General features: G+C 43.7%; 1 protein-coding gene across 5 annotated transcripts in view; it reads right to left on the reverse strand.

Annotated features, from left to right (window-relative positions):
- Nucleotides 1-27,889, reverse strand: part of afap1 (actin filament associated protein 1) — a 166,973-nt gene that overhangs the window by 30,407 nt on the left and 108,677 nt on the right. For 4 of the 5 annotated variants that reach the window (XM_031299830.2, XM_031299828.2, XM_031299831.2 and 1 more), the window contains 5 exons: nucleotides 17,945-18,053; nucleotides 17,551-17,762; nucleotides 16,787-16,966; nucleotides 7,432-7,518; nucleotides 2,962-3,037 (listed from right to left, as the gene is read on the reverse strand). In XM_031299830.2, coding sequence (XP_031155690.1) covers nucleotides 2,962-3,037; nucleotides 7,432-7,518; nucleotides 16,787-16,966; nucleotides 17,551-17,762; nucleotides 17,945-18,053 — 664 coding nt within the window. The remainder of the gene's footprint in view (nucleotides 1-2,961; nucleotides 3,038-7,431; nucleotides 7,519-16,786; nucleotides 16,967-17,550; nucleotides 17,763-17,944; nucleotides 18,054-27,889) is intronic. The other variant, XM_031299829.2, reaches the window with a different exon arrangement.

Below are 27,889 nucleotides of genomic sequence, written 5' to 3' on the forward strand. Positions count from 1 at the left end.
AAACGGTGACTTTGCGCGGGTATGGAGCACGGCTGCCGGCCGTGACGGAGCTCCATCTAGCTCACAGTGGGCCGGGGTCTGTGAAGGAAGACAGGCCGGGTGGCGAGTCAGCAACCCAAGCAACACTGGCCGCTGAATTCCGACACGCAGTCAGACAAAATTTGCAATTAGCCATCAATTTTCGTAAAACGGCCCATATTTGACCTCTACATAGTTGATTTCTCGCATAAAAAAGTCTCAGAAGTGAATTTAGTGATAAAATAGCAGATGAACAATGTATACAATTTCTGAGATCTGCGCAACCTATTCAGAAGACTACCTGATCTCAGATCAGTGGTGTAGCCTATGTAAATGTTGGGGTGTGACAAAGATAGAGACCAAAGCCAAATAAGGTACAGCCACATAGTTGACGTCAACTATGAGCTTCGTTGAGATTTGCCCGTTTTCAGAGGCAGTTTCAAATTGTGAGATTTGCAGAGGAAAGAGGTGTCAATGGGATTTTGAGGTTCTATGTATGTCCTAGTTACCCACCAAACTGTCGTTATTCAACTATGACAAGGTAAAATTGGTTTTGCATTCTATCAGAAAATTGCTGATAAGGAACGTATAATACAATTGACAGGATACAGCAGAGGATGTACTTCCTGCAGCAGCTGAAGAAGTTCAATCTGTCAAAGACTATGATGGTTCACCTCTACACTGCCATCATTGAGTCCATCATCACCTGCTCCATCTCTGCTAAGGACAAGGGCAGACTGCAGAGTATCATCCAGTCTGCTGAGAAGGTGACTGTTATTGCCACTATTCGTCACACCCCGAACCGGCACCGTCAGACACCGCCTACCAAGAGCCTGGGTCTGTCCGAGGTTTCTCCCTAAAAGCCACTGTCGCACTAAATGCTTGCTCTTGGTGGATTTACTAGAATAGTTGGGTCCTTGTATGTTAGAGTGTGGTCTAGACCTACTCTATCTGTAAAGTGTCTTGAGATACCTCATTATGATTTGAATTGAAAATTGAATTGGTTGCAATCTACCGTCTCTCCAGGACCTGTACGCCTCCAGGACACCGAGGCCGGCAGGAAAGATTGGGGCCGATCCCTTCCTCCCTGTACACAATTTTTTTTTTTTTTTTTTTTTAAATACTCCCAGGGTCCGAAATTAACACTCGCCAGACCTGCACGACAGACAAGTCCACAGCGGTCCGTGGCGAGGATGTCCGAGCCTGTCTGCACTCATCCCCCTGCGAGGTGTCAGCTGTGTGTCTGCCTGGCATACTCTCTGTGTAGGACGGTCGATTACACCCGCCTGTTCTCACTAATATAGTGGCGATGTGTGTCACGGAGCTCTCTGCTGTGAGCGCTGTCCAGCAGAGAGCCACGAGCAGAAAAAAAGAGCAGCTTAAAATGCAACTTTCTAGTGCTAAGTTAGCACTAGCAAGTTAACTAGCAGTTAAGAAATAGATTGTTTAGCCTATTTTTCTTTTATCATGCAAAACGTTTTGAATAACTTTTTAATTACCGTTTTAATAATATTTCTTAACTGATAGTACAACACAGTACAGACAAAATTCTTATTGTTCGTTAACGGTTAAACGGTTAATCATTAACATCCCTATCAGCAGGACTTGCAACCCCAAGCAGAAAGTTTTATGTGATGTATGTACACAATTAAACATTTTATATATGCTTCGCCGGTGGACTTTTTAATCTACCAGCCAACTTGGCGAGTCAAAAAGTTAATTTCGGACACTGAACACTCCCCTCTGGCAGGAGGCTGCGGTTTATCAGAACCAAAACATCACGCCACAAAGAGAGTTTCTTCCTGACTACAGGGGGCCTCATCAACAAGGCCCGGGATCCCCACTAACACAGTCTCTTCCTTAGAAGTGTTCCCTACTTGGCAATAAATCCTGATTCCGAGTTAAAAGCTTTTAAAAAAAGCAAGTAAGTGGACCTTGAATTGTGATTTTCTGAAACTCAAATTAATACTGCCACTATATCAGACGATAGCGCAGCCTGCCGCAGACAGACCCAGATCTGCTTCAATGCCCCCTTCGACTTGCCGTTGGAGCCCCCGGGGCAGCAGGGTCTTCAGGAGAGCCCCATGCAGCCTGACTCTGCGTGGTAAAACTGAGATCCCAGTAGCGCTAGCTTCACAGCGAAGCGTTCAGGTCCAGTCAAAACGATGCAGCTTAGCTGGCTTTCAGCGCCAACCGGGTGTGTGAAATCAGAGGGGAGTTGACTGCTGGAAGACGTTTTGGCGCTGGTGATATTCCTTTGGCGCTGGCTAAAACCTCTTTGGGTGCGCCCAAAATTTCTCGACGACACAACAGATGCTACAACATTACATTTTCAGAATATGTGTTAGCTAGAGATAACACATTATTAATCTTTTCCTTAGAAGGTAATATTTTAAGTGTGTATGATTTATTTTGGACCGCACAGGTGGTAAGCCTCTCTTTGGTGGTCTAAACATAAATACATGGCTATTACTGTCTCATTTAGCGCCTTTGCTCGTTTTACGGGAAGGACATTTTCTTTCATAAAGGTGGAACTTTTCTGATGGTAGTAGAAGCGAGGCGGACTGCTTCTGCTTTCCAACGCAATAGGAAACCGAAACCCTGCAACATCTTTTAATGTAATTCCTTTACATGGAGTGTCAATAAAACAGAGTGTGTTTAGTAACCGACCTCTTTGCCTTTACATGATCCCTTATCCATGGTCGCTGTTGTTGCTCATTTTAATTACCCAGTTCTTCTTGTGAGTTTAAATAACCAGAAATCTTAATTTTCTACGCACTAGAGAGTTTTCCCACGAAAGTCCTTCCAGACATTTGGTATTTACCACAAAAACTAAAATGCTCTTATGAACTGGATGCAAGTGACTTACTTCTGTTAGCAACAGATGTTCATTTCCAAGTAAATATTAAAGATTATGAGTTTATTGCTGCTGTGGAGTCTTACCTTGGTCCTTGCAGTCGCTGTGTCCGTTCTCATGCGGGGCTTCACCGTCGGAGCTCGGTCTGTCACACGATGCCTTCTGGTAGTTAGGGCACAAGAAGGTACAAAGTGAACAAAACTGTACTTTCCCGAAAAAAGACTAATGAAATAATGCACACAGCTGTCCAATTACAATGTACATTGTAAAAAACCCTTAAAGGGATACTTCACCAATTTAGCATTAAACTTTGTATCAGCAGAAACACGTTAGTATTTTTGAATGACCGTGCTTCCCTCCCTCATGTCCTCCTGAGAGGAGAGATCTCTGTATTGTGGGTCTGGAAAGAGGCAAAGGATGACAGCCAGTACTAGGAGCTACTTCCTCATAGCCCATAGGGGGTTGGACTGTCGGCTTTTTCCAGAGATTGCCGAGGTAAAAACGAGTGTCAGCCATTTGAATCATCGCTTAGCTTCTCAGCAGAAACTGTTAGATTTATTCATCCCGAAGGAAATTTTAGAACAATTATGTGCATTCAAACTACCGCACATGTGTACCACCGGGATACATTGGTACTGATCGGAGAATATACAGGACACTTTATTACAGACGGAATACTCAACACACTACGCGAGCTTCGCCCGCCGGCTATTGAGACCAGCGGTGTTGCTCGATGCATCTGGCCTGTAAAGGGACATCATCAGCGGGGAACGTTGAACGAATGCGTCGGTGGAAAGCTAACGCTAGCCGGCCACCTGTTCCATCAATCCTGCTTGCAAGTGTCCACTCATTAGACAACAAACTGGACTACATCCAACTTCAACGAAACTCCCAACGCGAGTTCAGAGACTGCTGTGTTTTTGTGATTTTGTGAAATATTGCTGTACCGGACTATCCAGCCTGCCGCTCTATTGCCGGGTAAGACTAGTCGAGGTGTGCTGTGTTAACACGGACTGCCTGTTGCAGAAATGGGTTGCTTGTATCCATCGAACAAACTGCTGGTGGAGTTTGTGACTGTAAAATGCCGACCATTCTACATCCCACACAAATTTACGGCTGTGTTTATACTCTGTGTTTATACCACAGCCCACCAAGCGCTAATGCTAGTAGCTATGTGTTAGCTGAACTTTACGGAGCATATAATGTGTGTGCACTAAATGTAGCCTGTTTCGTATGTTGTTTTTATATAAGGTCATTTTTATATATTTTAAATGTGTAACACCACTTGAGCCACGGTGAAACGTTGTTTCGTGTATATGGTTGAAATGACAATAAAACACTTAAGTTTAGTTGATCGTCTCACTGTCTGTGTGTAAACGGTAGGCGTGGCTTGGGAGTAGACGCTAAAGCAGCGAAGCAAGTGCATTCTGGGATTTGGTGTCTTTCATCCACATGAGCCAAAAACAGATTTTCTGGCTTTTCTCGGCCTAGAAGCCACCAATTTCTAAAAAAAAAATTCACATTTCTACTAAATAAGTGACCCAATTTAAAGATATATTCATCTTTCCAATATCCGTTTAAGAGCATCTGCAACACGTTATAGATGAATAATTAGGCGGGGCTGTGTTTGCTGTGCCAAGTTGGGAGCAGTTTGTCATTAAGGAGCCTCTGATAGAACTCATTTTCCACCACTAAACATACAGGCACACACATATGCAGTGGGTACAGTATGTCTGCAGTGGTATGTTACCTGCTTTTCCCAATGAAAAACCAATAAGCCAGTGTTTTCCCCTCAGCCAAACTGAATATACTGTAGTCTTATTTGGCAAACAGCTTTTCCCACCCGGTGGGATTGTGTTCAATTATGCCAAGAAAAGAGGTCCTCATGGGATGGAAGTATATTTGCACATGTTTTTCATTGTTGCCCACCTGGATGTCATCAGAAGACCCCGACCTTTGGATTATGAGCCCTTTGTGGGGATACACCAATTCTGGGCCGATACTGATGTTTAAAATAACAATTTGGCCGATACCATTTTGTTGTCGTTTTTCCCCTTTTGTTACTGAGAAACGAAAGAAATCATAAGAAATAGGCTAACTGAAGTGTTTTAAAGTAATTTATCCCTTCATTACACATCTTTCAGTACTACAAAATATTTGTTAAACAAATAAAATGTAAATGTAAAAGCCATTACAAAAGCAATAAAATATTAATATATTATCCTTAGAGAGAGTAACACTGCTTTTATCAAGTTCAAATCCATTGTCCACACTCCCGTGAGGCTAAGCATACTCACACGAGCTAGCAGCTCATGAATGTGTGTGGAGGTTGTAGATTTTGGGGAGACAGACATCAGCAAAATGATGACTGGGCTGTGTGTAGGCTTGAACAGCTGGTCACCTAACGCGATGAAGTCCATCACCTCGTTAGTAATCCATTCATATTTGGCGCTGTCCGTGGGGGATTTTTTCCCCTTTCTCAATGCTGTGGTCTACCCGACACGGTGTAACACTCCCACATGTCCCACATTTTCTTTTACTGTAAATAAACGGCCCCCTTTGACCTCTTACATTATACGTCAGCCTCGTGTCCAGTCAGTGGCTTCTTCGAATCAGCAGCTGCAGTAGCAGCATATGCTAGCAGACTGTTGTCCGAGCGGACCGCTAAACAACACACAAACATCTGCCACTGTCATCGGTGAATGCCATCTTATTTGCCAATATGCCGATGGTAGTCAACGAGGCAAACATTGGCCGATACCGATGTTCTGCCGATGCATGGGTGCATCTCTAGCCCTTTGTCTTGAGAACTAACTGAAAAAAATCCAACCTGGACCAGAGGGGAGGACCAGGCCAAGGTATTAGGAGAGAAGAGCTTCCCATCAGGGTGCACTTTACAAACTAAAATTCATCTTGTGGGCCATGCTCTAAACATTACAGGGTGACAATACTGTTGTAGATTTTCGTCTCATTCCTCATTGTCAGAGTGTGATTACAAAATCACCACAACACATGTTAACGATTATTAGCCACAGCTGATATACAGTAATGTGCTGCTCGCAATATTTGTCATTTCAAGAGACAGTCAGCTCTGGTACAGTAAGCCTGTACCAGAATGTTTTGTTTACATTGCTTTTTGCTACAAAAACAGAGCAAAGGAAAAGAATTTGAGTTTACAAATCAAGCAAACCTGGAGCCAGATCCAAGATGGTGGTGATGGCGCAGTGGATATGACACATGCCTTTGGTGTGGACGACCTGGGTTCGACACTGTGATACATCAACCAATGTGTCCTGAGCAAGACACTTAACCCCTAGTTGCTCCAGAGGCGTGCGACCTCTGACATATATAACAATTGTATGTCGCTTTGGATAAAAAGCGTCATTACATGTAATGTAATGTAAAAGATGGAACCATCCATCGGAACCATATCCTACTACAGAAATAATCATTTATGGGAATATACAACTTAAGATACAAAAACAAGCGAAAAGAAATCACTGCAGACTCTCAACACCCTCTCTTTCCTGAATATGAACTTCTGCCATCAGGGAGAAGAGTATGTGTGCCGAGATGTAAAACTAACCGTGGATTTCCACAGGATGCGGAACGTCTGCGGACCGGCTCCGCTGCGGAACGGCTGCGTGCTCCGCCGTCCGTCAATACCCACCAGGTCCGGATTTGTTGCGTAACGGCTGCGGCCAGCCGACCACGAGATCTCGCGAATTCACGTATGTTCGTGCGATATAACAGGATTTAGTTTCTATAAACAGAACCACAAAACCAACAACAGTTTGTTTCCATCCAGAGGAGTAGAGGGGAAACAACTCTGTGCTGTGTTTTCAAGGTGTAGTGCAGGGAAATATGACCTGCCGTGAGCACCTGCCGTAAGGTGTATTTTATTTTGAAAAGTATCCGGATGTTTTATTTTGTTTCTGTGCTCGACTTCCTGTCCCGCACAATCTGAATTGTGCTGAATTGCTGCGGAGCTCTCCGTCGTCCGTCAAAAATAGAAGCTCTGCGTATCTGCTCCGGAGGGCTGCGGACTGACGGAACTGGGACGGAGTAGGGACGCAGACGTTCTGCAGTCAGTGGAAATACACACATTGACTTTAATGGAAACCTAATGACTCCGTCGACGTTCCGGAGACGTTCCGCAGACGTTCCGCATCCAGTGGAAATTGCCGGTAACAGACTTAAGTTATCGTTTATTCCAACGTCTATCAAGCTGCTGAACTCCAATAGGAAATATTAGTACAACAGAGCAAAAGTGCAATAGATACACCAGCACTTTTTGCACTTTAATTATTACAGTCACTTTTTAAGATGTCGTACAGTCATATGTGTCCTCCCTTTATGTCCTAAGCTGCTTCGTTGATCTTAGGATGTTATGTTGATTTTATGTCAATTTTAGAATGTTTTTTCTGCTACAGGTTTGTGTTGTGAGTCAACAGATTGTAGCACTATGCCCAAGACAAATTTCCCGTTGGGGACAATAAAGTGTATTCTATTCTATTCTAAGATTACAGCACTGATCAGCGTATGTGTGTGTTTACCTTTTCCAGTTCAGGTTTGTGCACTGGTGATCCAGATCCAGCTCCATCCAGGTCTACACCCCCATTAACACACACCTCTCTCATCACCTGGAAAACACAAGGCAATACAGCATTATCTTATGAGGCTAACAGAAAGTCCCCACTCATCCTGATCACCCTGTCTAACTGGGCAGTGGAATGTTAGGTCCTAACCGTGATCAGAAGACATGGGTGGATCCCTTATTTAAAAATCCTAAAATATTTCCTCACACCATTGCCACATAATTAAGCAGCTGATTGCTTCAGCCTGGGAGGCATGCCTTGGGTAATGCAGGCCACATGTACACATGTGCTCAACTCCACTCCCTCCTCTCTCATATCCCATCATGCTACTGAATGGAAGCCAAGGGATCATAAGGCAATACAGAGCATGCAGTGTAGGAACTACAGGAGGCAGAGAGCAAGCATGCATGTGAGGCAGGGGCCGATGGAGGGACGGGGGTGTCTGCTACACACATTAGACACCACAGAGTTTTACAGTGTGCATGGAATCCTTATTGCAATAAGGTCTAGTAGGGGGGAATGAGATCTGCAGGTCTCTGGACGGGGCGCCAGCGTGCATTACCGAGACCTTGCTGGATCTGGCAACCCAGCATCAGATCGGCCAATTAGAGGCGTGTGACAGTGACAGGACTGTATGGAGATGAGCGGTGGGCAGTGACACACACACACACACACACACACACACACACACACACACACACACACACACACACACACACACACACCATCTCCACAAGCATTTTGAAGCATCTCTTGCCATGCAGGCTCCTCAGCTCATTGGTTTTGGCTCGGAGGGAGCATAATTGGGTTTTGCGGTGGAAATGACAGACTGTGGCTCCATGGGTTTGGCTCAGAGGCCGGAGAGTGGGACAGACTGCAACATCATGTCTATCTTCCACTGGAGAGCTACGTTGGCAGACGGTGCTATGTAGGTCTGATGATGTACTACAAATCAAACTTGAGGAGGTAGTGGGGCTGTGTGTGGTAGTCTTGGGTGCTGAAACACTATATTCAATAAAAGAATATGCTGGTGATGGACAGCTACTCTTGCATGCGTTAGATATTGAAGTCGTTTTAATACATATTCACAAAGCCTACATGTACAGAACTATTTTAACCAAAGTGTAGTGAAGATGTGAAAACATATTGTATTCCAGTAACAGCAGACTACATAGTTCAAAAAAGTATTTGATGCCTCTACCCAGTTGAGATATATTTGGCAAAACATCAGAAAACTTTATAACCAACCATTATTAAGAGCTTTACTCATGTGACTGCATATAATAGGACTTTTTGTTGGACGCAATTCTGATCATTTCCATAAAAATGGTTCTCCATGCTCTCTGGCTCTCTTGCCCTTGGCTGCACTTAGCATACACAATTGACCCGAGGACTTCAGTGATTTTTTAACCATCCTGCCGAAGCCGTCCCGAAATAAATGTGGACCGTCTCAAATTTAAAATCATTGTTTTTCTACAGTATCATCAGTTAAAATCATTCAAAGTGACATTTAACACTAGAACCGCCAGAGCCGACGCCATTGGGCTTTGTGATTCAAAAATGTAAATCATTCCGTCATTGTTCTTGCTATGTTTCCCTCCTGCCCTGACTTATTTCTGGCTCAGTAACATGGGGTGCGTCAATCAGGATCAGGATTGAGCTTGAGAATAAATGCTGTGGTAGGTGGTGTAGGATGGCCATGCACTGTCAGTGTGCAGTAAACAACAATGATGAACTCAGGATTGTAGAGAAGCCGTGTAAAAGCACACTTGAGCAGATAAACTGTGAATACACAAACTCACTTTTCCCAAAATTAGTGCAGAAAAAGAACAAGAAAATAGAAGTTAAGAGGAAAGATATTAGCCAGAGACAAAGAAAACCAGGTCATACTGTAGCAGAAGACAAGAGATATACAATACATACAATAAAAAAAGCAATGGAAAGGTTGAGGAGAATAGGACACAATATAGACATGGGTATTCCATAAACACATCATTAGCAGACAACATCTGGGAGAATCATTAGTGTAACTAGCAGGCTTTGGGAAATCTCTTAGCTTTCCCTTTCATTACTGTCTTTCTCCTTTTTCCTCACTTTGCTTCCTCTCCCCTTCTTTTTCTGTTCACTCTTTACCAGCTCTTCCTATTTCCGTCCCTCATCAAGAAATCTTATACAGCAATTAAAAAAATAATGAAACTAAGAACCAGGTGTGGACGGGGCCTGTGGCACACGAGCCGTTCCCTGGACCTGAGCCTGCTCTGACTATGTACAAGTATGAATGAAGTGAAGGTGGAGAGGGCATTATCTAAATCGGTAGCAGACGCTGGCTCTGGGGACATGGAATGTCACCTCTCTGTGGGGGAAGGAGCCGGAACTGGTGCGGGAGGTGGAGCGCTACCGGTTAGATCTGGTGGGGCTTACCTCTACGCACAGTCTCGGGTCTGGAACCATACTCCTGGATAGGGGTTGGACTCTTTTCTTCTCTGGAGTTGCCCAGGGTGTGAGGCGCCAGGCGGGTGTGGGGATACTCACAAGCCCCCGGCTGAGCGCCGCTACGTTGGAGTTTACCCCGGTGGACGAGAGGGTCGCCTCCCTACGCCTGCGGGTTGTGGGGGGGAAAACTCTGACTGTTGTTTGTGCATATGCACCAAACAAGAGTTCGGAGTATTCGGCCTTCTTGGAGACCTTGAGTGGAGTCCTATATGGGGCTCCAGTAGGGGACTCCATAGTTCTGCTGGGGGACTTCAACGCGCAGGTGGGCAATGATGGAGACACATGGAGAGGCGTGATTGGGAGGAACGGCCTCCCTGATCTAAACCAGAGTGGTTGTTTGTTGTTGGACTTCTGTGCTAGTCATGGATTGTCTATAACGAACACCATGTTCGAACATAGGGATGCTCATAAGTGTACTTGGTACCAGAGCACCCTAGGCCAAAGGTCAATGATCGATTTTATAATCGTTTCATCTGATCTGAGGCCGTATGTTTTGGACACTCGGGTGAAGAGAGGGGCAGAGCTGTCAACTGATCACCATCTGGTGGTGAGTTGGGTCAGGGGGTGGGGGAAGACTCTGGACAGACCTGGTAAGCCCAAATGGGTAGTGCGGGTAAATTGGGAACGTCTGGAGCTTCGGTGGAGCTTTTCGTGCATCCCTGTGGAGGTTGGGGGCATTGAACCCGAGTGGACAATGTTCAAAGTTTCCATTGCTGAAGCTGCGGCGAGGAGCTGTGGTCTTAGGGTCTTAGGTGCCTCAAGGGGCGGTAACCCACGAACACCGTGGTGGACACCGGTGGTCAGGGAAGCCGTCCGACTGAAGAAGGAGTCTTTCCGGGATATGTTATCCCAGAGGACTCCGGAGGCAGTGGCAAGGTACCGAAGGGCCCGAAGGGCTGCAGCCTCTGCCGTGAAAGAGGCAAAGCAGCGGGTGTGGGAGAGGTTCGGAGAAGACATGGAGAAGGACTTTCGGTCGGCACCAAGGTGCTTCTGGAAAACCGTTCGCCACCTCAGGAGGGGGAAGCGGGGAACCATCCAAGCTGTGTACAGTAAGGATGGGACGCTGTTGACCTCAACTGAGGAGGTAATAGGGCGGTGGAAGGAGCACTTTGAGGAACTCCTAAACCCGACTAATACGCCCTCTATGGTAGAGGCAGAGCTGGAGGATGATGGGGGATTGTCGTCAATTTCCCGGGTGGAAGTTGCTGAGGTAGTTAAACAACTCCACAGTGGCAAAGCCCCAGGGATTGATGAGATCCGTCCAGAAATGCTTAAAGCTCTGGGTGTGGAGGGGTTGTCTTGGTTGACACGCCTCTTCAACATTGCGTGGAAGTCGGGGACGGTGCCTAAGGAGTGGCAGACCGGGGTGGTGGTTCCCCTTTTCAAAAAGGGGGACCAGAGGGTGTGTGCCAATTATAGCGGTATCACACTTCTCAGCCTCCCTGGTAAAGTCTTCTCCAAGGTGCTGGAAAGGAGGGTTCGGTCGATAGTCGAACCTCAGGTTGAAGAGGAACAATGCGGATTCCGTCCTGGTAGTGGAACAACGGACCAGATCTTTACTCTCGCAAGGATCCTGGAGGGAGCCTGGGAATATGCCCAACCGGTCTACATGTGCTTTGTGGATCTGGAGAAGGCCTATGACCGGGTCCCCCGGGAGATACTGTGGGAGGTGCTGCGGGAGTATGGGGTGAGGGGGTCCCTTCTCAGGGCCATCCAATCTCTGTACAACCAAAGCGAGAGCTGTGTCCGGGTTCTCGGCAGTAAGTCGGACTCATTTCAGGTGAGAGTTGGCCTCCGCCAGGGCTGCGCTTTGTCACCAATCCTGTTTGTAGTATTTATGGACAGGATATCGAGGCGTAGTCGGGGTGGAGAGGGGTTGCAGTTCGGTGGGCTGGGGATCTCATCGCTGCTCTTTGCAGATGATGTGGTCCTGATGGCATCATCGGTCTGTGACCTTCAGCACTCACTGGATCGGTTCGCAGCCGAGTGTGAAGCGGCTGGGATGAGGATCAGCACCTCTAAATCGGAGGCCATGGTTCTCAGCAGGAAACCGATGGAGTGCCTTCTCCAGGTAGGGAATGAGTCCTTACCCCAAGTGAAGGAGTTCAAGTACCTTGGAGTCTTGTTCGCGAGTGAGGGAACAATGGAGCGGGAGATTGGTCGGAGAATCGGCGCAGCGGGTGCGGTATTACATTCAATTTATCGCACCGTTGTGACGAAAAGAGAGCTGAGCCAGAAGGCAAAGCTCTCGATCTACCGGTCAGTTTTCGTTCCTACCCTCACCTATGGTCATGAAGGTTGGGTCATGACCGAAAGAACGAGATCCAGGGTACAAGCGGCCGAAATGGGTTTCCTCAGGAGGGTGGCTGGTGTCTCCCTTAGAGATAGGGTGAGAAGCTCAGTCATCCATGAGGAGCTCGGAGTAGAGCCGCTGCTCCTTTGCGTCGAAAGGAGCCAGTTGAGGTGGTTCGGGCATCTGGTAAGGATGCCCCCTGGGCGCCTCCCTAGGGAGGTGTTCCAGGCACTTCCAGCTGGGAGGAGGCCTCGGGGAAGACCCAGGACTAGGTGGAGGGATTATATCTCCAACCTGGCCTGGGAACGCCTCGGGATTCCCCAGTCGGAGCTGGTTAATGTGGCTCGGGAAAGGGAAGTTTGGGGTCCCCTGCTGGAGCTGCTACCCCCGCGACCCGAGACCGGATAAGCGGACGAAGATGGATGGATGGATGGATAAATCGGTAATAAGAAATGCAAGGACTGTTCAAGTGCTGTGCAAGAAGACGAGTTCAAGATAGGTGGACAGAAAATAAGAATAGCTGGAGAAAAAGAGTTCATGGGACAAAAGAGGAAGTGAGGGAATAATAAATAAATGAGTGACTGCTGAATGCCCGATGGTCCCAGCAACACAATCTCCAAACGCAGACACGCTACTACACTATCTTATACACCGTGAAAACAGACTGCCCTTGTGTTATCAGTTCAATATGTTTCCAATATCCAAGCACCTGACTAAATACGCAAAGAGAAACAGTTGCGTATTTAGAGCAACAATTAGTGCAGTCGTTACCAAAGTGTGGCCGCTACAGAGATGTGTATATTTTCACGGCTCTGGTTGCGACTGCCTGCGGATACCTTGGCCCCGACCAGGTTACCTACCTCAGCGCATCAATAAACAACTGCTAATCACCCTGCCGGACACATAATTAAATCAAGAAGAAAAACACAAACTGTTTTAATCTTTGTTTCTTGACAGCCATAAACAGGAAATAGTTGAAATGAGAAAAAGACAGACGAAAGCAGACACTGCTAATAATAAGACTGGTGTTTCCATCAGTGGTCTAAGGGCCAAACTAGCTCAACACTTTATTCTTTAACAAGACCCTCAGTGAGTAATGACAAAAAAAGGGTGCCTCAAAGTGCGAGTCCAAGAGTCTGTTGGTAAAACTGTAGCACAGGGGAACTGAGTTGACAGAGGATAGCAGGCAGAAATGGTTACACAAATAGCATCACACAAATGGATGAGGAGGGAGTTTAAAATAGCGCACATTATGTAGTCAAGGACAAACAAGGAATTCCAGGAGATTCTCAGAAGAGTGAGGAAGAGCAAAGGTGAGGAGGAAGAGGGGGCTGTGGGTTTTCCTTTGAATCCAAAGACCAGATGAGGCCCGTCTTTCCTCCGGTGATTGAAACTGTAAGAGCCCAGAGATGCTGGCTCTGCACCAACAACAAACGGACACAGGGGTGGACTATTTGATGTCGGGAAGGAGGGTTTGTTTTGCAGACTTGTCGAGTAGCCAGAGGGAAAGATCAGAGAGAGAAAGAGAAGACGGGGTGGAGAGGCATTGAAAGAATGTGTGATGGTCAGAGAGAGAGGGATCACAGGAGGATTACAAACATCTTCACATCTGAGTGAAACCAGCAGAACCACCTGTCCATAACAAAGCACCTAGTCATACAATGTCAGGAAACGGGCCGTCCTGGAGAACAAAAGCCAAGCTCTTCTCATACTGACAGCTACACCCTTTATTCTTTAATACTAGCAACACAATGGAAGTTACACTGCATCTAATTTCACCTCCCTGACAACAACATCCAAAATTAAACTTTCAGGCTGATCCCAAGAACGTCACCTAGAGCTGGGCAATATGGAAAAAAATCAAATATCATGAAATTTTTTGATCAAATACATTGACATCGATATTGCGGCGATATTGTAGGGTTAACAATTGGTGCTTTCACAAAGTATTAACAAAATGAGAGTGATTTTGATAAATCACCAATAATGTGGATACAGTGACTAAGTGGGTAAGACAAATAACAGAACAGCTTTAAATGTCTGGTAAATTCAGAAAATGAATTACTTTCCTGTAATGCAGACTGTAAAACCAGGAAAACACTTGTGTCATACGATATTCCGATATCCAAAATCTAAGACGAGATCTAGCCTCATATATCAACGTGGATATAATATCGATATATCGCCCAGCCCTAATGTCAGCCCAGTCCGAACTTTGCTGTGATCTATGGTGAGCAACTCTGACGCTGGTGAACGGGACCCTTTATTGTGTTTGACAGCTCTTTGTTTTATGAGTTAGTCATTTTAGAACAGCTAACAGGGTTTTAGGCCTCTTCACTGTTCAACAAGCAGATCTTTTAGTTACGTCATTCTTTAAAAAATGCTGCTTCATTTAAAACATAATACAAATATTTTTTAGTGATTAGATGTTATTTTTAAATATACACAAGTACCAATGGTTAAATTAGTGACTGTAACTGTAATGCAGTCAAAGTAGTCTATTCTTCTAGTATTTTACAATAGCATTGAATGAGATTCAACCATTTAGAACTAATAATTCCAGTAGCGCTGAGATGGAAAAGTGACTGATGGTTTGCCACTGTGGTACAGCGGTATAGCCGATCTCCTGGCGGCTTATGTGGCTCACTACAGCGGCCAGTGCCGGGGGTCCAAGTGTTCCACCGGCACGCCGTTTAACAACAGGTGGAAGTGGTAGCTACTGTCAGTGACAAACAGTAAAGTCATATCTTATATACTTGCAGATGCACTCAAAGTTAATATTAGAGCTAGCCTGAGCTAACATGGCTATTGCTAGCCTCGCTGCCGTAGCCGGTATAACTAATCAATAACAGAAATATAAAACCAACTAACGTTAACCAAATGTATGAGTTTCTCTCGTCCGTTCTGGTGATGGGACATGAGCGATGCTTTTAAAATGACAGTAAAGTAATTTCATATATCATCATTACCAATGAACGCTAAATTAATATTAGAGCTGCCTTAGCTAGTCTGACTAATCCATAGCAGAGATACAAAGCCAACAACTTTAGAGCAAAGTCAAACTATACACTACAATAAAACGTATTACTTTTGGCATGTTTAATAGTAGAACACGATCACACTTTCCATCATATAAAACTCCACATCGCGTAACGTTAACCAGGCATACGCATGGCATAAGGTTATTTAATATACCATAAGGCTACTTTGAATGAGTAATGTTAAACGGTTCGTGGCATAAGCACAGTCTGTGGGCATAAGCCATACAGTAGCAAGGCTAGCAATAGCCATGTTAGCTCAGGCTGGCTCTAATATTAACTTTGAGTACATCGACAAGAATATAAGATATGACTTTATGGTTTGTCACGGACAGCTGCCTACAAATTCCACCTTTGGTTGAAATAAACACACAGTTTACCGATGTACATATGAAAATATGTTGGCTCTATACACGCATAAAAGTATTGTGTTTTTTAAATGAGTCTGGTGGGTTTAGCGCTAGTGACCTCAGAGATGTTTCTGGTTAAACAGAAAGGTCTTAAAGAGGTTTTAAAAAGGTCTATCTCTGTAGGGATCCTTTCCATAATGTTTTCAGACACTTAGAATAATAATCTGAGCCTGTCAATGGCAAAAACAGAACTTTTAGTGGACAAAATTGACAATGCGCATTCCCATATAGGGTTACATTACCCTTTAATACCACTCTCTATGGTCAAATTAATTAATGGTTAACTTAAAAATAATTGGAGAACTTGACAAAACTGACTCCACTCAAGGGTCACTTATTGTTTGTCCTGGGGCTGCTGAGAATACAGTATCACATGGTCTTCATCAGCAAGTGAAGATTGTTCAGTAGTCACAAATCTGTACATGTTTACAAACATTTATCTGCTGATGAAGACCAGGTGATCTGGGTGAAAGATCCAGAAGAAGCAAGTGGACCATGAGGGCAGATTGTTTTGACAAGTGATCCAAACACGTTTTAATTAAGCATAACCCATGGACAGTGGTGTTAGTAGAATTTAAATGACTTCATCTGGTGGAGCCACATATCAGACTGCTCTTATTCTGCATTAATGCAATCTGCTGTAAGAGTAGTGTAGGAGCCACATATTGGATGTTGTTTATGGTCTCATTTGTGTTTTTTTGTTGATTATTGTGTTGTGCACTGATATGGCAGGTGGTGAGCGTTGTCATCGCAGTTTGAGTGGAAGTGATACTCTATTTGTTTGCTTCACCTGTGCACCTGGGTTGGCTGAGGGGGTGAGCCTGGGAGCGAACACTTTCTGTTGACCGTATCACGCATCACGCTGCATTAACGCAATTATTCTACTCACCAGGTAACAATTACATTTGGTAACTGCAGTGCTAAGTGTATTTTACGTGTGGAAGAAGAAGAATAAAAATCATTGCAATAAAATCTCGAGCGCGTCACAGTGTGTATCTGTCAGTGTTTAGCCCCTCGCGGCAGCAATATTTTGGACTGCTTACAGCCGCAATAAGTAGTTTGAGGGTTTATTGTGTTACCTTGAGCCACTCCTCTGCCTGTTCTTTGCTCTGAACAGCCAGCACCAGTGCGTCTGCCCCCTGGTGGACGATCTTCAGTTCGTGCCTCTTCTTCTTGCCGTCTTTTGGGATGTGAGTGATGCTGCACCCTGACAGGGTCAGCTCCATTTGGGGGGTGTGGTCTTTGGACGACTTGTAACACTGGAGGGAGAGAAAAGGGGTCGGGTTAAACTGGATGAGCCAAACGTTGTTGCTGTATAGTTTTCTCAGGTAGGGTTGGCTACTGAAAACCGGTGCCTAACGACCGTTATCTACGGGACTGAATGACAACATATATTTTGGCTTAAATGCCCGCGCTGCTCTCTGGTGCTCTGAAACAGACGTTACAGGCAACAGAAGCATCGCTGCATGTGAGGCTAGTTAATATTACACTTGGCAGCAGGTACCGTTAGCTAGAAGCTGGCTTAAACACGGTTAAAATGTTGACAGCTAAACGCTCTAACGTGTCTGTATTTGACTGGAAAGGATTCCAACAGCGGGACATTCAACAGCCTGCAGCCAAAAACAGAGTAGACTAGCTAAGCTTTGAGACACCGTGGACACTGCCGCTGTCCGAGTTGTCAGAGAAACACCGCCAGGACATTCCACGCCCTAGTCATTATTGGACTAAGAACTTTTATTTCAACATTTTCACACATGCTGCATACAAGTATGTACATAGATCTTCTGCGGGAACCCTTTAAAGTGTGCCTTGCTGTGTGAACATGTACATCAGTGTCCCTCACCAGCAGTTTGTTATCTTTGATGACACACAGGAGCTTGGTCCACTGGCCAAAGCGCTTTTTGCGCAGAAGGAATGCACAGATCCGAGCGTCCTTCACCAGATCCATGGACGCCTCTGCAGACGGCCACTGGTGACGCATCTTCTGGCCCTTCCCATCCTCCTCTTCCTCGTCGTACGACTCGTAGGAGCTGCTCATGGCATCCGAGTCATAGTCTGAGAGGGAGGTAAACAAGGCAGAATTTTCTATCATTAAATGACAATTGAACTTAAAAAAAAAAAAAGCTACATATTTCTTTTCAGCAGCGTGTCCATTAGCTACTGTCAGTCTGTATGTATGGCTATGAGTAAACGCATTATATAAGTGATATGAATTGCAAACGAGTCTTGCCACTCACTGGCAGTGATGTATTCAGGAGCCTTTCCAGGACTTAAAGGTACTGCTTCCTCATAGTAGCCTTCTGGTAGAGAGGAGCTGGGCAGAGGGGGGGGGGCGCTGTTTGGAGGCTGCAGAAAGAACACAAACTTCCACTAGTGACAGGTTCAAAGCATATCAAATGAAAACAGCTCTCATCATTTACATTTTAACTAAGACTCTCACACAACATTACACCAACAAAGAACTAACATCTGAAGAAATCATTTATTTTATTTACTATACAAACAGACCACAGCAAACAGACTATAGCAATACTGTATATCCCCACTTTATTTAGCTGTGACAGCGAGTCAGCATAAAAAATACCAGGACCCTGAAACTGAAGATTGATTGTATTTTTTGCACTCATGCTTTTCCTACTTTGACATGTTACAATGTCTCCCGTGCAAAAGGACCCACAGTGTTTGTCATTGATTTTGTGATTGGGTTTGTCCCAAGAAAGACAATGTGTGATGTGACGTTCCAGCAGACCAGTGGAAATAAGGATTTTTTATGGATGTAAATTAACATAAAATATTGCTCTTAAATCATTGCTTACAGCAGCCCAGTGGTGTGTAGCATGGACCATTAAAGCAATATTTCTTCTGGAGCCTCATTCTAATAAGTCCATCCAGTACCAGACAAGCTCAAAGTATATGGAATGTAAAACTGTTAAGACCTTATGAGGCCATACTCTAAGTCTCTCTGAAAGGACCATGACCAAGCTGTGATGGCTGCAGACTTTTTTTTTTCCTCTAATGGAAAACCTATTTGATTTCTCTTTTTATTTTATTTACTGGTGGCATCGCTGATTTTCCACTGCCAGGCCATTAATAAGGGGAGAAACTCCATAGCGGTTATGAAACTCTATGCGCTATGGGCCATTGGTTACAGCTGACCCAATCAGGCGTCAGCGCTGCAGTGATGTCAGCATCCACTGCTGGAACAACATGGAACACTCATAAATGGGTTTGGCTGACGTGCGACTTCTTCTAAGCGTAGAAAGTATGTGTCAGTCCAACATTACAGTCATTCTGCCATAATTATGGAACTATTGAATTTAGTTTGAACTAGCACTTCGCAAAAAAAGCACCAAATTAGAGACTACACTTGAGATTGCCTGTGATTTTCTTATTGCTACATCCCTTTTGGACTAGAATGCTATTCTGAATGTTAGAATTCAGTTACATTTCCATTTGTTATTTCATTATTATTTGGTTATTCTTTGGAAAAATGATGTAGCATGCATCTATGATAGCTTTGAGTGGGCAGTTGATAAATGTGATGGGAATGATGGAATGGGAATCTGATTGGCAATAAGAGCCTGTGAGTCCGTCAGTCCTCCATCCTTCACTGCATCTTTTTTAACTGATGATGTCTACACTTTCTCTATGCTCCAAAGTAGATTTTGGGACATACTACTGAGACAGTTTCCCAGACAAAATCTTAGTTTTAGTCTAAATATCATGAATCATTATGTTGCTACTTAGTTAAAGAAAACCTGACTTTTTCTCAAAAATAGATAAACAGGACATTATTAGAGCCGCTGCTAAGAAAAAATAACTAAGGTAAGCGATTCTCAGTTGCCCAGTACCTGACCTAGAAACTGCTCCATGAAGTCAGAATTGGAGTGACTTACCCTGCAACCCTCATTGTTAACACCAACAAGCACCTAAGTCATCTCTGTCTACTGTATGGGAAGCCTTCAAGGCCACCTGTAGAGGCTGTACTGAATACCATTTTCAGTCATTGGAGCTTTGGTACTTATCAACAGCAAATATAAAAAACTGGGGAGATTACCAGGCGCTACAGGATAACTACACAGACCTCTACACACATCAAACTGCTAAGGCACATGTGTCAAACTCAAGGCCCGAGGGCCAAATCCGGCCCCTTGCAGGTTTTGATACGGTCCACATTTCAATTTAGGTTAACAATAAATTTAGGTCCACCTAGTTTTTGGTGTTTTTTTTTTTTGTTTGTTTTTTACATTTATGCGCTTTTTTCAATGCTTTAGGCACTTTGTTTTAACATTTTGGACACTTTACTCAATGTTTTGCCACTTTTTCTGAAGTTTTTGGCGCTTTGTACGATGTTTTTGGCACTTTGATGTTTTTGGCACTTTTTCAGACAAAAACACTTTTTCGGCATTTTTCCAACTTTTTTGATGCTTTTTTCAATGTATCTGTCGCTGTCTGAGGAACTTTTTTGCCAAACTTTTTTGGGGCTTTATGAGGCCCAAATGTAAGTGAGAAGACTACAGTACATGAGACATGCAATAATACAGTCAAAATATTTGACTTTTTCTCTTAAATAAACACGTCAATAATCTCTACATGTCTGGCCCTTGATGTGATTCTCATTTTCCAGTGTGGCCCTTAGGGAAACTGAGTTTGACACTCCTGTGCTAAGGTATAACAACTTATAACTCGACTCAGCCGGACCTGTGGAAAAGCTATACTGCAGTGTAAGAAATTAATAATTATTTGATTTAATAGGTTGTAGGGATGAGTTTGGGAGGAGAGAGGGACGCCGCAATTAGGTCTGAAGAGGTTAGTTATACAGGAGAGAAGGCCAAACCTTTCACAGTGCTCGTTTTTTATTTTGTGGCTTTCGATTGAATAAAAGACCAATCATATTTCCTCATTGAAGTTTTCTTTAAAATAGTGTTAAAATCTCGTCTCGTCCTCGTGAACCCAATCTCGTGTCTCGTCTCGTCTCCTGAGCCGAGTGTCTCATCACACCCCTAGTAAATCGTAAACATACAAACGGTTTTATATTTGTCTTTACATGGACATTTGTGAGAAATTACCTTCACAGCCCAGTGAAGAAAGCATTTGTTGTGAAGAGATACAGAGCTTACATGTAGAATATAGTTTAGTATTGTACATTAACTGTCAGGATGTGGGGGTGGAAAGTAAACTTAAGATATGAAAAGATTTGAAAAGTCAGGTAAATATTTCTGATAAAAAGACACCTAATAAACGTACAAAGGTAATCAAAGTAATAGTGTAGTGGTTACTGTGGCAACTGGCCCTGTGTGTTAACCTGACTACTCCAGCTTTAAATTGTCAAGACTTAACGTAGTTAGCCAAACTAAATTGTCATCTAATGCATTCTTGTTTCACTGTGTTCAAAGTTAAGTTCTTTTCTTGTCCTGTCAATACATCCCCTCTCCTCCATTAATGCATCCCACCCATTTCTCTGTTTTCTAGAAGTCGAGTGGCAGGCCAGGCCCTTAGCAGAAACCTTATTGCATCTCCTTTGGGGGAAAGAGCGCTTCGGTGAACTCATTTCTTGGCAGGGATATGCTGCCCTGCTAAACTCCAGCGCCGCCAGCGTTCTCCTCCCTACCCCAGCCCTAAAAAGAAAAAAAATCCCCAGAAGAGAAAGACAGAGGGAAAGAATGGCAGAAAAGAATGAAAGCTGTCAGACAGTATGGCACAATATCAGGTTTGAGAAGTGGATGTTAAAGTAGACGTGTTTGTGTTGGTGGAGGACTGTTGTTGATATGAGGTCTGCAGCTTCATATCTCACATCACAATGACTTCCTTTCCAAGACTTTAAGCAACAACACCATTAATAATTTAGCAGAAGCCGATTGTTTGGGTAAGCATTTTTCCCTGTGTGCCGCAGAATACATTACACTTCAGAGAATGTGATCCCATTGCTCTGCTATTTAATGACTCAGAGCTTAGAGGCACTGGGGTGCATGCACGCACTTGTGTATACAGACGCCTTTAAACACACAGTCAGACTTTTCCCTTTGCTTTCCCTGAAACAACAGGTCGGCCCTATCACTTGGGGATCTGTGGATCAATGACGCTGCAACACACTGAAACTAACTAAGGAGTTCACCGCAGTCACAATGCATCCGTGTTGACCATAAATACAAACTGCACAAACACGCGCATATGTAAAAGGTCAGTATTTCTCTTATCAGCTTCATATGCTATGCAGATCTCTAAAACATCTGTTGACTGTCTTCATATGGCAGTATCCTATCCAGTACAGATCTGGTAGGGGCTCAGCAGTCATCCTTCACAAACCAGTCTCCTTCATCCGCTTCAAATGAGATTAGATTAGATGGAACTTTAATTATCCTTGTGAGACAGAGCTCTCTCCCCCCAGGTTTAGCATTTAAGTTCAACTAAATTGAACTTTGAACCCAAACATGATAAAATCCTCTATCTTCGGTCCTACCGGACCTGAAAAAGTTAAGAGGATGAGGATACTATGTTAGAAAATTAATATTGTGATTCCTTACATTCCATTGTTGTTTAGTTTCCTAGTTGGTTTGTTGGATAATGTACTTCATTTTACGATGTGTCACTTGAGCGTTTGGTCTGAAACCTAAACATAAAATACATTAAAATAATGTGAAGAAAGATTTTTAGCTGACTTCTTTTGCTTTGAAATAAGAGACAAGGCTGCACCCTGTACGGCTTCAGAGGTTAAACCTGATCCTGAAAAAACTTACATTTTAACTAAATCAATGATTAAAAAGCAGCTCAAGACCCCCAACAAATAAACAAACCTCCTTGAGCAGAAATGGATAAAGAAAAGCGTCTTTTGAGTGGCAAGTTGAGTTTCAAAGCCCTTCCAGATGGTTCTCTCCACAAGAATAAAGTTGTCTGCATGTACTGTGGATGTGAACTGAGTTACCAACGGAGTCTCAGATACCACTTGAGCCTTAAAAGCTTGAAAAATTTCCATTTTAAAGTACATTTAGAGCAGAACTGGGACTCCGCTGCCTGCTTGTCGGTTAACAAATAATGACCGGTTGAGGAGGGTCAGAGGGTCAGAAAAAACTCTAAACTAGCATCCCTAGTCCTAACAGCATACAAGTCACTCAGATTTGTCCATGCCAAACGATTTTAAAGCAACACTCAAGAACTTTTCCCGCTTCGGTCCCCCTACAGGTTGGAAGCGGAATTGTCCATTACATTACATTGTCCAGTTCATTCGAACTACAGATCAGCTACCCGATCACACAATCAGTGTGAATCAGAGTTTTGGAAACAATATCTAAGATATCCAGACTCACTCTAAAGTCGTCAATTACCCAAAGACGATGATGTGAACTGCTTTATCAAAAACTAGTTGGTATTTTCAGAAAATTTCAAATGATAGTCCAGTGGACTTTGTCAAGATACATAAAATGTTCCACACTTTTACCAACTTGGCAGTGAAGTACAACTGGCCCTGCTGTAAAAATCTTCTTGACACAAATAACTGGATGAATGGAAGAATGTGCATTGTTACGTATTCATTTGATTACATGCAGACATTGAACAGTTTATGTGCTACTTGTATCTGCCTTCTTGAGTTTTTTTGAGAATTATTCTCGCCAAAGTTGTGAAGTAAAAGAAAAATGTATAAATAAAAATGCAAGTAAACTCCTAACCCACTTCAAGTAATTACATTTAGAGTTTCAAGGAGGTTTCCATGTGCCGTCATGGTCTGAATGCTGTTGCTCCCTGACAAAAATAGATTTCTAGAGGAAGCACTGCTCCAACCATATGAACAGAAGTATGTACAGGTCATGTGCATGGATGCATATCAGAAATGCCAGAATTCCACGTCATAATGTGTAATTATGTAGTTATAAAGGAGTCCTGACCTTGGTTTGGACTACTTGGAGTGGGAGGTATGTCTGCTGCTCCTGCCCTTGGCCTGAAACTCACATCCAAACATGTATGCCAAGTATCAATTTTTGCCCTGCGTAGGAGGACTGGACCTGAATAAATGTATCTGACACGGTGCCAATGGGACGTTGGAATGGATAAACTGAGTGGACACAGGAAAGCCACTCCCTTAGGAGAGGCTTTGGAAGGGGGAAACTGCATTTCCAATGATTCTTGGCAAATTATCCAATGTGGAAGCACATACTGTATGTTATTGCTGCAAATCCTAACAGAAATTTTACATTTGATTTGAAGGCAAACAATGGAACAATGCTGAATAAAACCAGTTGGACTCCTAACTGGTCAGTATTATATTAGTGAGTGACAACGTCACCAGGGGGATTTGTGATGTATTTTTAAAAATAGTTGTAATATTGAAGGTAGAGCTGGGCGATACGGCCTAAAATCTATATCCCAGTATAATTTGACCAGTGGCCAGTAAGCGGTATATATGACTTTTTCTCAAAATGTCAATATAATCATCACTGATTATGATCACCTGTATTGCACTATAAAGAAATGAATGTTGTCCGGACCTTCAGTTCCCCTAAGGAAAGGATTTGCTCAAAGCTTTATTTTGCCGAGGCCTACGCTCTTTTCCAGCACCACCCTGCTTCACAGTTCTACACATTCTGGGAGCTTGTAATAATAACAATAATAATAATAATAATAATAATAATACATTTTATTTATACAGCATTTATACTTTTCATGGTACTCAAAGACACTTTACAGTAAAAACCAGCACATATATCACATTAATACAGATAAACAATAAAAGCAACACATAAAACAAGCATATACAAAGCAATTAAAACCAATAAAACCAGTAACTATCAGGTGAGAAATGTAAGACTATTGTATGTGGAAAGCTAATCTGAAGAGGTGTGTTTTGATGAGTGTTTTGAATGTGTTCAGGTCAGTACAGTCACGGATGTGTATGGGTAGGGAGTTCCAGAGGGAGGGGGCTGCAATGGTGAAAGCTCTGTCACCCCAGGTACGGTGCGTGGTCCTGAGTGGTGGTTTGCGTCAGAGGAGCGGAGGTTACGGCCATTTTCAAAGTCACCTAGATGGTAGGCCCCACCCAATTTGTGATTTTTATCCCCTTAAAACAGACTAAGTTTGGTTTTTATTTCAATAATGAAAACGATTAACAAAAGCAAACAAACTAAGATCTAATCAGACTGTCCACCCTGTTGTTTGCAAGTGATCACATCAGATCTGTGTCCAGACAGAAATTATTTCAATGGTCCAGACATCACCAACCTATGTGCATGGGTTGCCATGGTATAGATGTCGACACTATTACCAACGTAGCTAGCTAACTAGCCAGTCGCTAAATTATTAGAAGTTAACAAGTTAATGTTTTATTCACACACTGTCACAGTGCAGAGTGTCACATTTGTTCAGCTCATTTTCAGTGACGTTAACCAGTGTAGCATTAAAGCATGGCAGAATTAGCAAGCTGGCTAACAAGCTAGTTAGCTTGCCCTGGGACCTCGGTGGTGTTAGCGGCATACAAAGCTTCAGAGAGCAGGCGGGCAGTGTCAGATCTGTGCAGAGCACCGGAACAAACACGCCAACACATTACCGACACTACACTACTAGGAACTACGGAAGCTCAGGGGGTTTTGACCGTAAGTTTTATTTTTAAACATGGTCCTAAACCATAAACTTGAAACAACTCAGAAAAATCGATTTATCTCCCAGCTCTACTGGATGGTAATCATTGAAGGGGTTTCTCCTTCACTTTGCTTGACCTGCTCCTCTTATTTCACAGCTACTGCCATCCATATCTATTCAAGCACAGTATCCAAGATTATTACATGCCTTGTTGAATACTCAAATCTGATCAATCATGGCATTCTATGATCTGCTATTTCTGTATAACTGATTGTTGCCATGGACGGACTTCTGAGCATTGTCTCTGTCGGACCATTTTTAAATCTATGAAATCATTTTTAAATTAATATTCATACTCATATAGAGCTCATACGGCTGATCAGCGGATCACAAACGAGAGGGCGTTGGGGATTTATTTGGTGCTATATCGCAAAAATGCTCATAGAGATGCACCAATTGACCGGCTGGTGACCAGAATTGGCCGATTTTCACGTGATCGGCAATGACCGGCGACCGACCGGTCAGTCTGACATATGCCGAATTTATGCCGGTCAAATGCACTTGGGCGCTGCATGATTAACATCGCACAACATCAGCGCACTGCCGCTCAATCAGCTGTTTATGAAATGTCATAAAGTCGTAATTGTACACGGCTCTGCAGAGCAGTCTGCTCTACTGATCTCAGGCGCTCTCTCTCTCCCCTCTGAGGCTGAACCTGAACAACTGGAACATGAAAACCGGACTCGCGCGGGTCCCGTGAGTTTATCGGAAAATAGCGTTGGGCACACTGACTTTGATGAATTTACTGTTTATCAGACCCCAGATGAGAAGCTAACGTTAGCGAACGCTACGGTCCCTCTACCTCCCCGCTGCAGGAGACGCTGTATTCAAAAAAAAAAAAAAAAAAAAAGACGCTGTATTCCTCCGACACACTGTATTAACGTTACTGTTTAAAATGCTTTCCAGGTTAGTGGGGATGCACACCGCTCAAAACCAACATTAAAACCGTAGTAATCTTCCCTCAGCATTTTGTTTTGTTGCTAAACTGCGTGTAAAATGAACGGTGACCTTAAATCATCTGTTTCAGGTAACGGCACTCTAGGATACCGTCTATTTGCTTGTTCCGAGGTAACTGTCGGTAGCTAACGTTAGCAGATAAGCCCATTGACAGAAATGGTATTGTTCATATTTACGCACAATGACAAATAAAGCAAACTTGCTAAAAAAGGAACTACACACTGTTTTCAGGTAATGTTACTGTTGACGTTCAAACAGGCCTGTGTGTGTTTTGAGAAATATCTTTATATGCAAGGCTATATTTATTTTATTTTTATTAGGTCCCGAGCGCCGACAGTGGCGAAGGCCCTATTGAAACTGAAGGAATTATTATTATTATGGCAAATTAATTGCCTTTTTGAGGGGCTTAACATATTCAAAAACTCGCCAAAATTGGCGGTCGCATCAATCCTGGTGAAAATGTACGTATTTTAAGACGTAGACTCACGAAACTTGGTACACATGTCGCATGTCAAGACGTACAAAAAAGCTCATTGGAGCCATACCCTAAACCCAACAGGAGGTCCGCCATTTTGAATTGAAAGTTCAAAATTAGTGCGATTTTGGCCATTTGGCCACGTCGTACTTTAATGAACTCCTAGAGATTTCATCCGATGAACTTCAAATTTGGTCTGTACCATCTCAACACCTTAAAGATGAAATGTTATTAAAAGAAAAACTTGGGGCGGCCTCTAGCTCACCCAGTAAGAGCGTTTGCCCCACATTGGCTGAGTCCTGCAGCGGCGCAGGTTCGAATCCGACCTGCTGCCCTTTGCTGCGTATCATCCCCCATCTCTCTTCCCCTTTCTAGCCTGTCCACTGTCACTGTATAATAAAGGGAAAAGCCCCCAAAAAAATAATCTTAAAAAAAGAAAAGAAAAACTTTTCGTCAAACGGTGTGGCGTGGCAGCCATTTTGAGTGTTTAGCGATGAACGAAAAAGTGGCTGTAACTACAATGTCTTATCTGCTTGAAATTTCCCACAATCAACAAGAGTCCAGGCCTGAGGACATATACAGGCCCATATTGACTTTTGGTCATAGCGCCCCCTGCTGGCAACAGGAAATCAGCCTTATATGACAAACATCATCCGATTTACATGAAACTTAGAATGTGTGGTTTACATGTGATACTGAGCCGGCCCCTATACTTTAACCACGCCCACTTACACAGGCCACCTTTCATAATATTTGAACCGTTTAAGGTTGAGTCTTGTGTGAGGTATCATTGAACTCAGAAGAGAGTTCCTTCTTTATTGTTGATGGTTTGCCCCGCCCCATATGCTTAAGCCACGCCCCCTTTAACAACTAATGACCCGTTTCTTGTACACTATTGTGTGAGGTATCATTGAACTCAACAGACAGTTCTGTTTTCATTGGTCATGGTTTGGCCAGCCCCCTATGCTTAAGCCACGTCACAGCTAATAAACTGTATGACGTAGAGTCTTGTGTGAGGTATCATTGAACTCCGCAGGGAGTTCCCTTTTCATTGGTGACTTTTTGCGGTGTCTGAGTGCCGCGCAAATGCACGGTCGCAAGGAGCGGCGTCCGCCAGTGACCC

This window comes from Sander lucioperca, chromosome 17, assembly GCF_008315115.2.
Source record: "Sander lucioperca isolate FBNREF2018 chromosome 17, SLUC_FBN_1.2, whole genome shotgun sequence".
NCBI lineage: Eukaryota > Metazoa > Chordata > Actinopteri > Perciformes > Percidae > Sander > Sander lucioperca.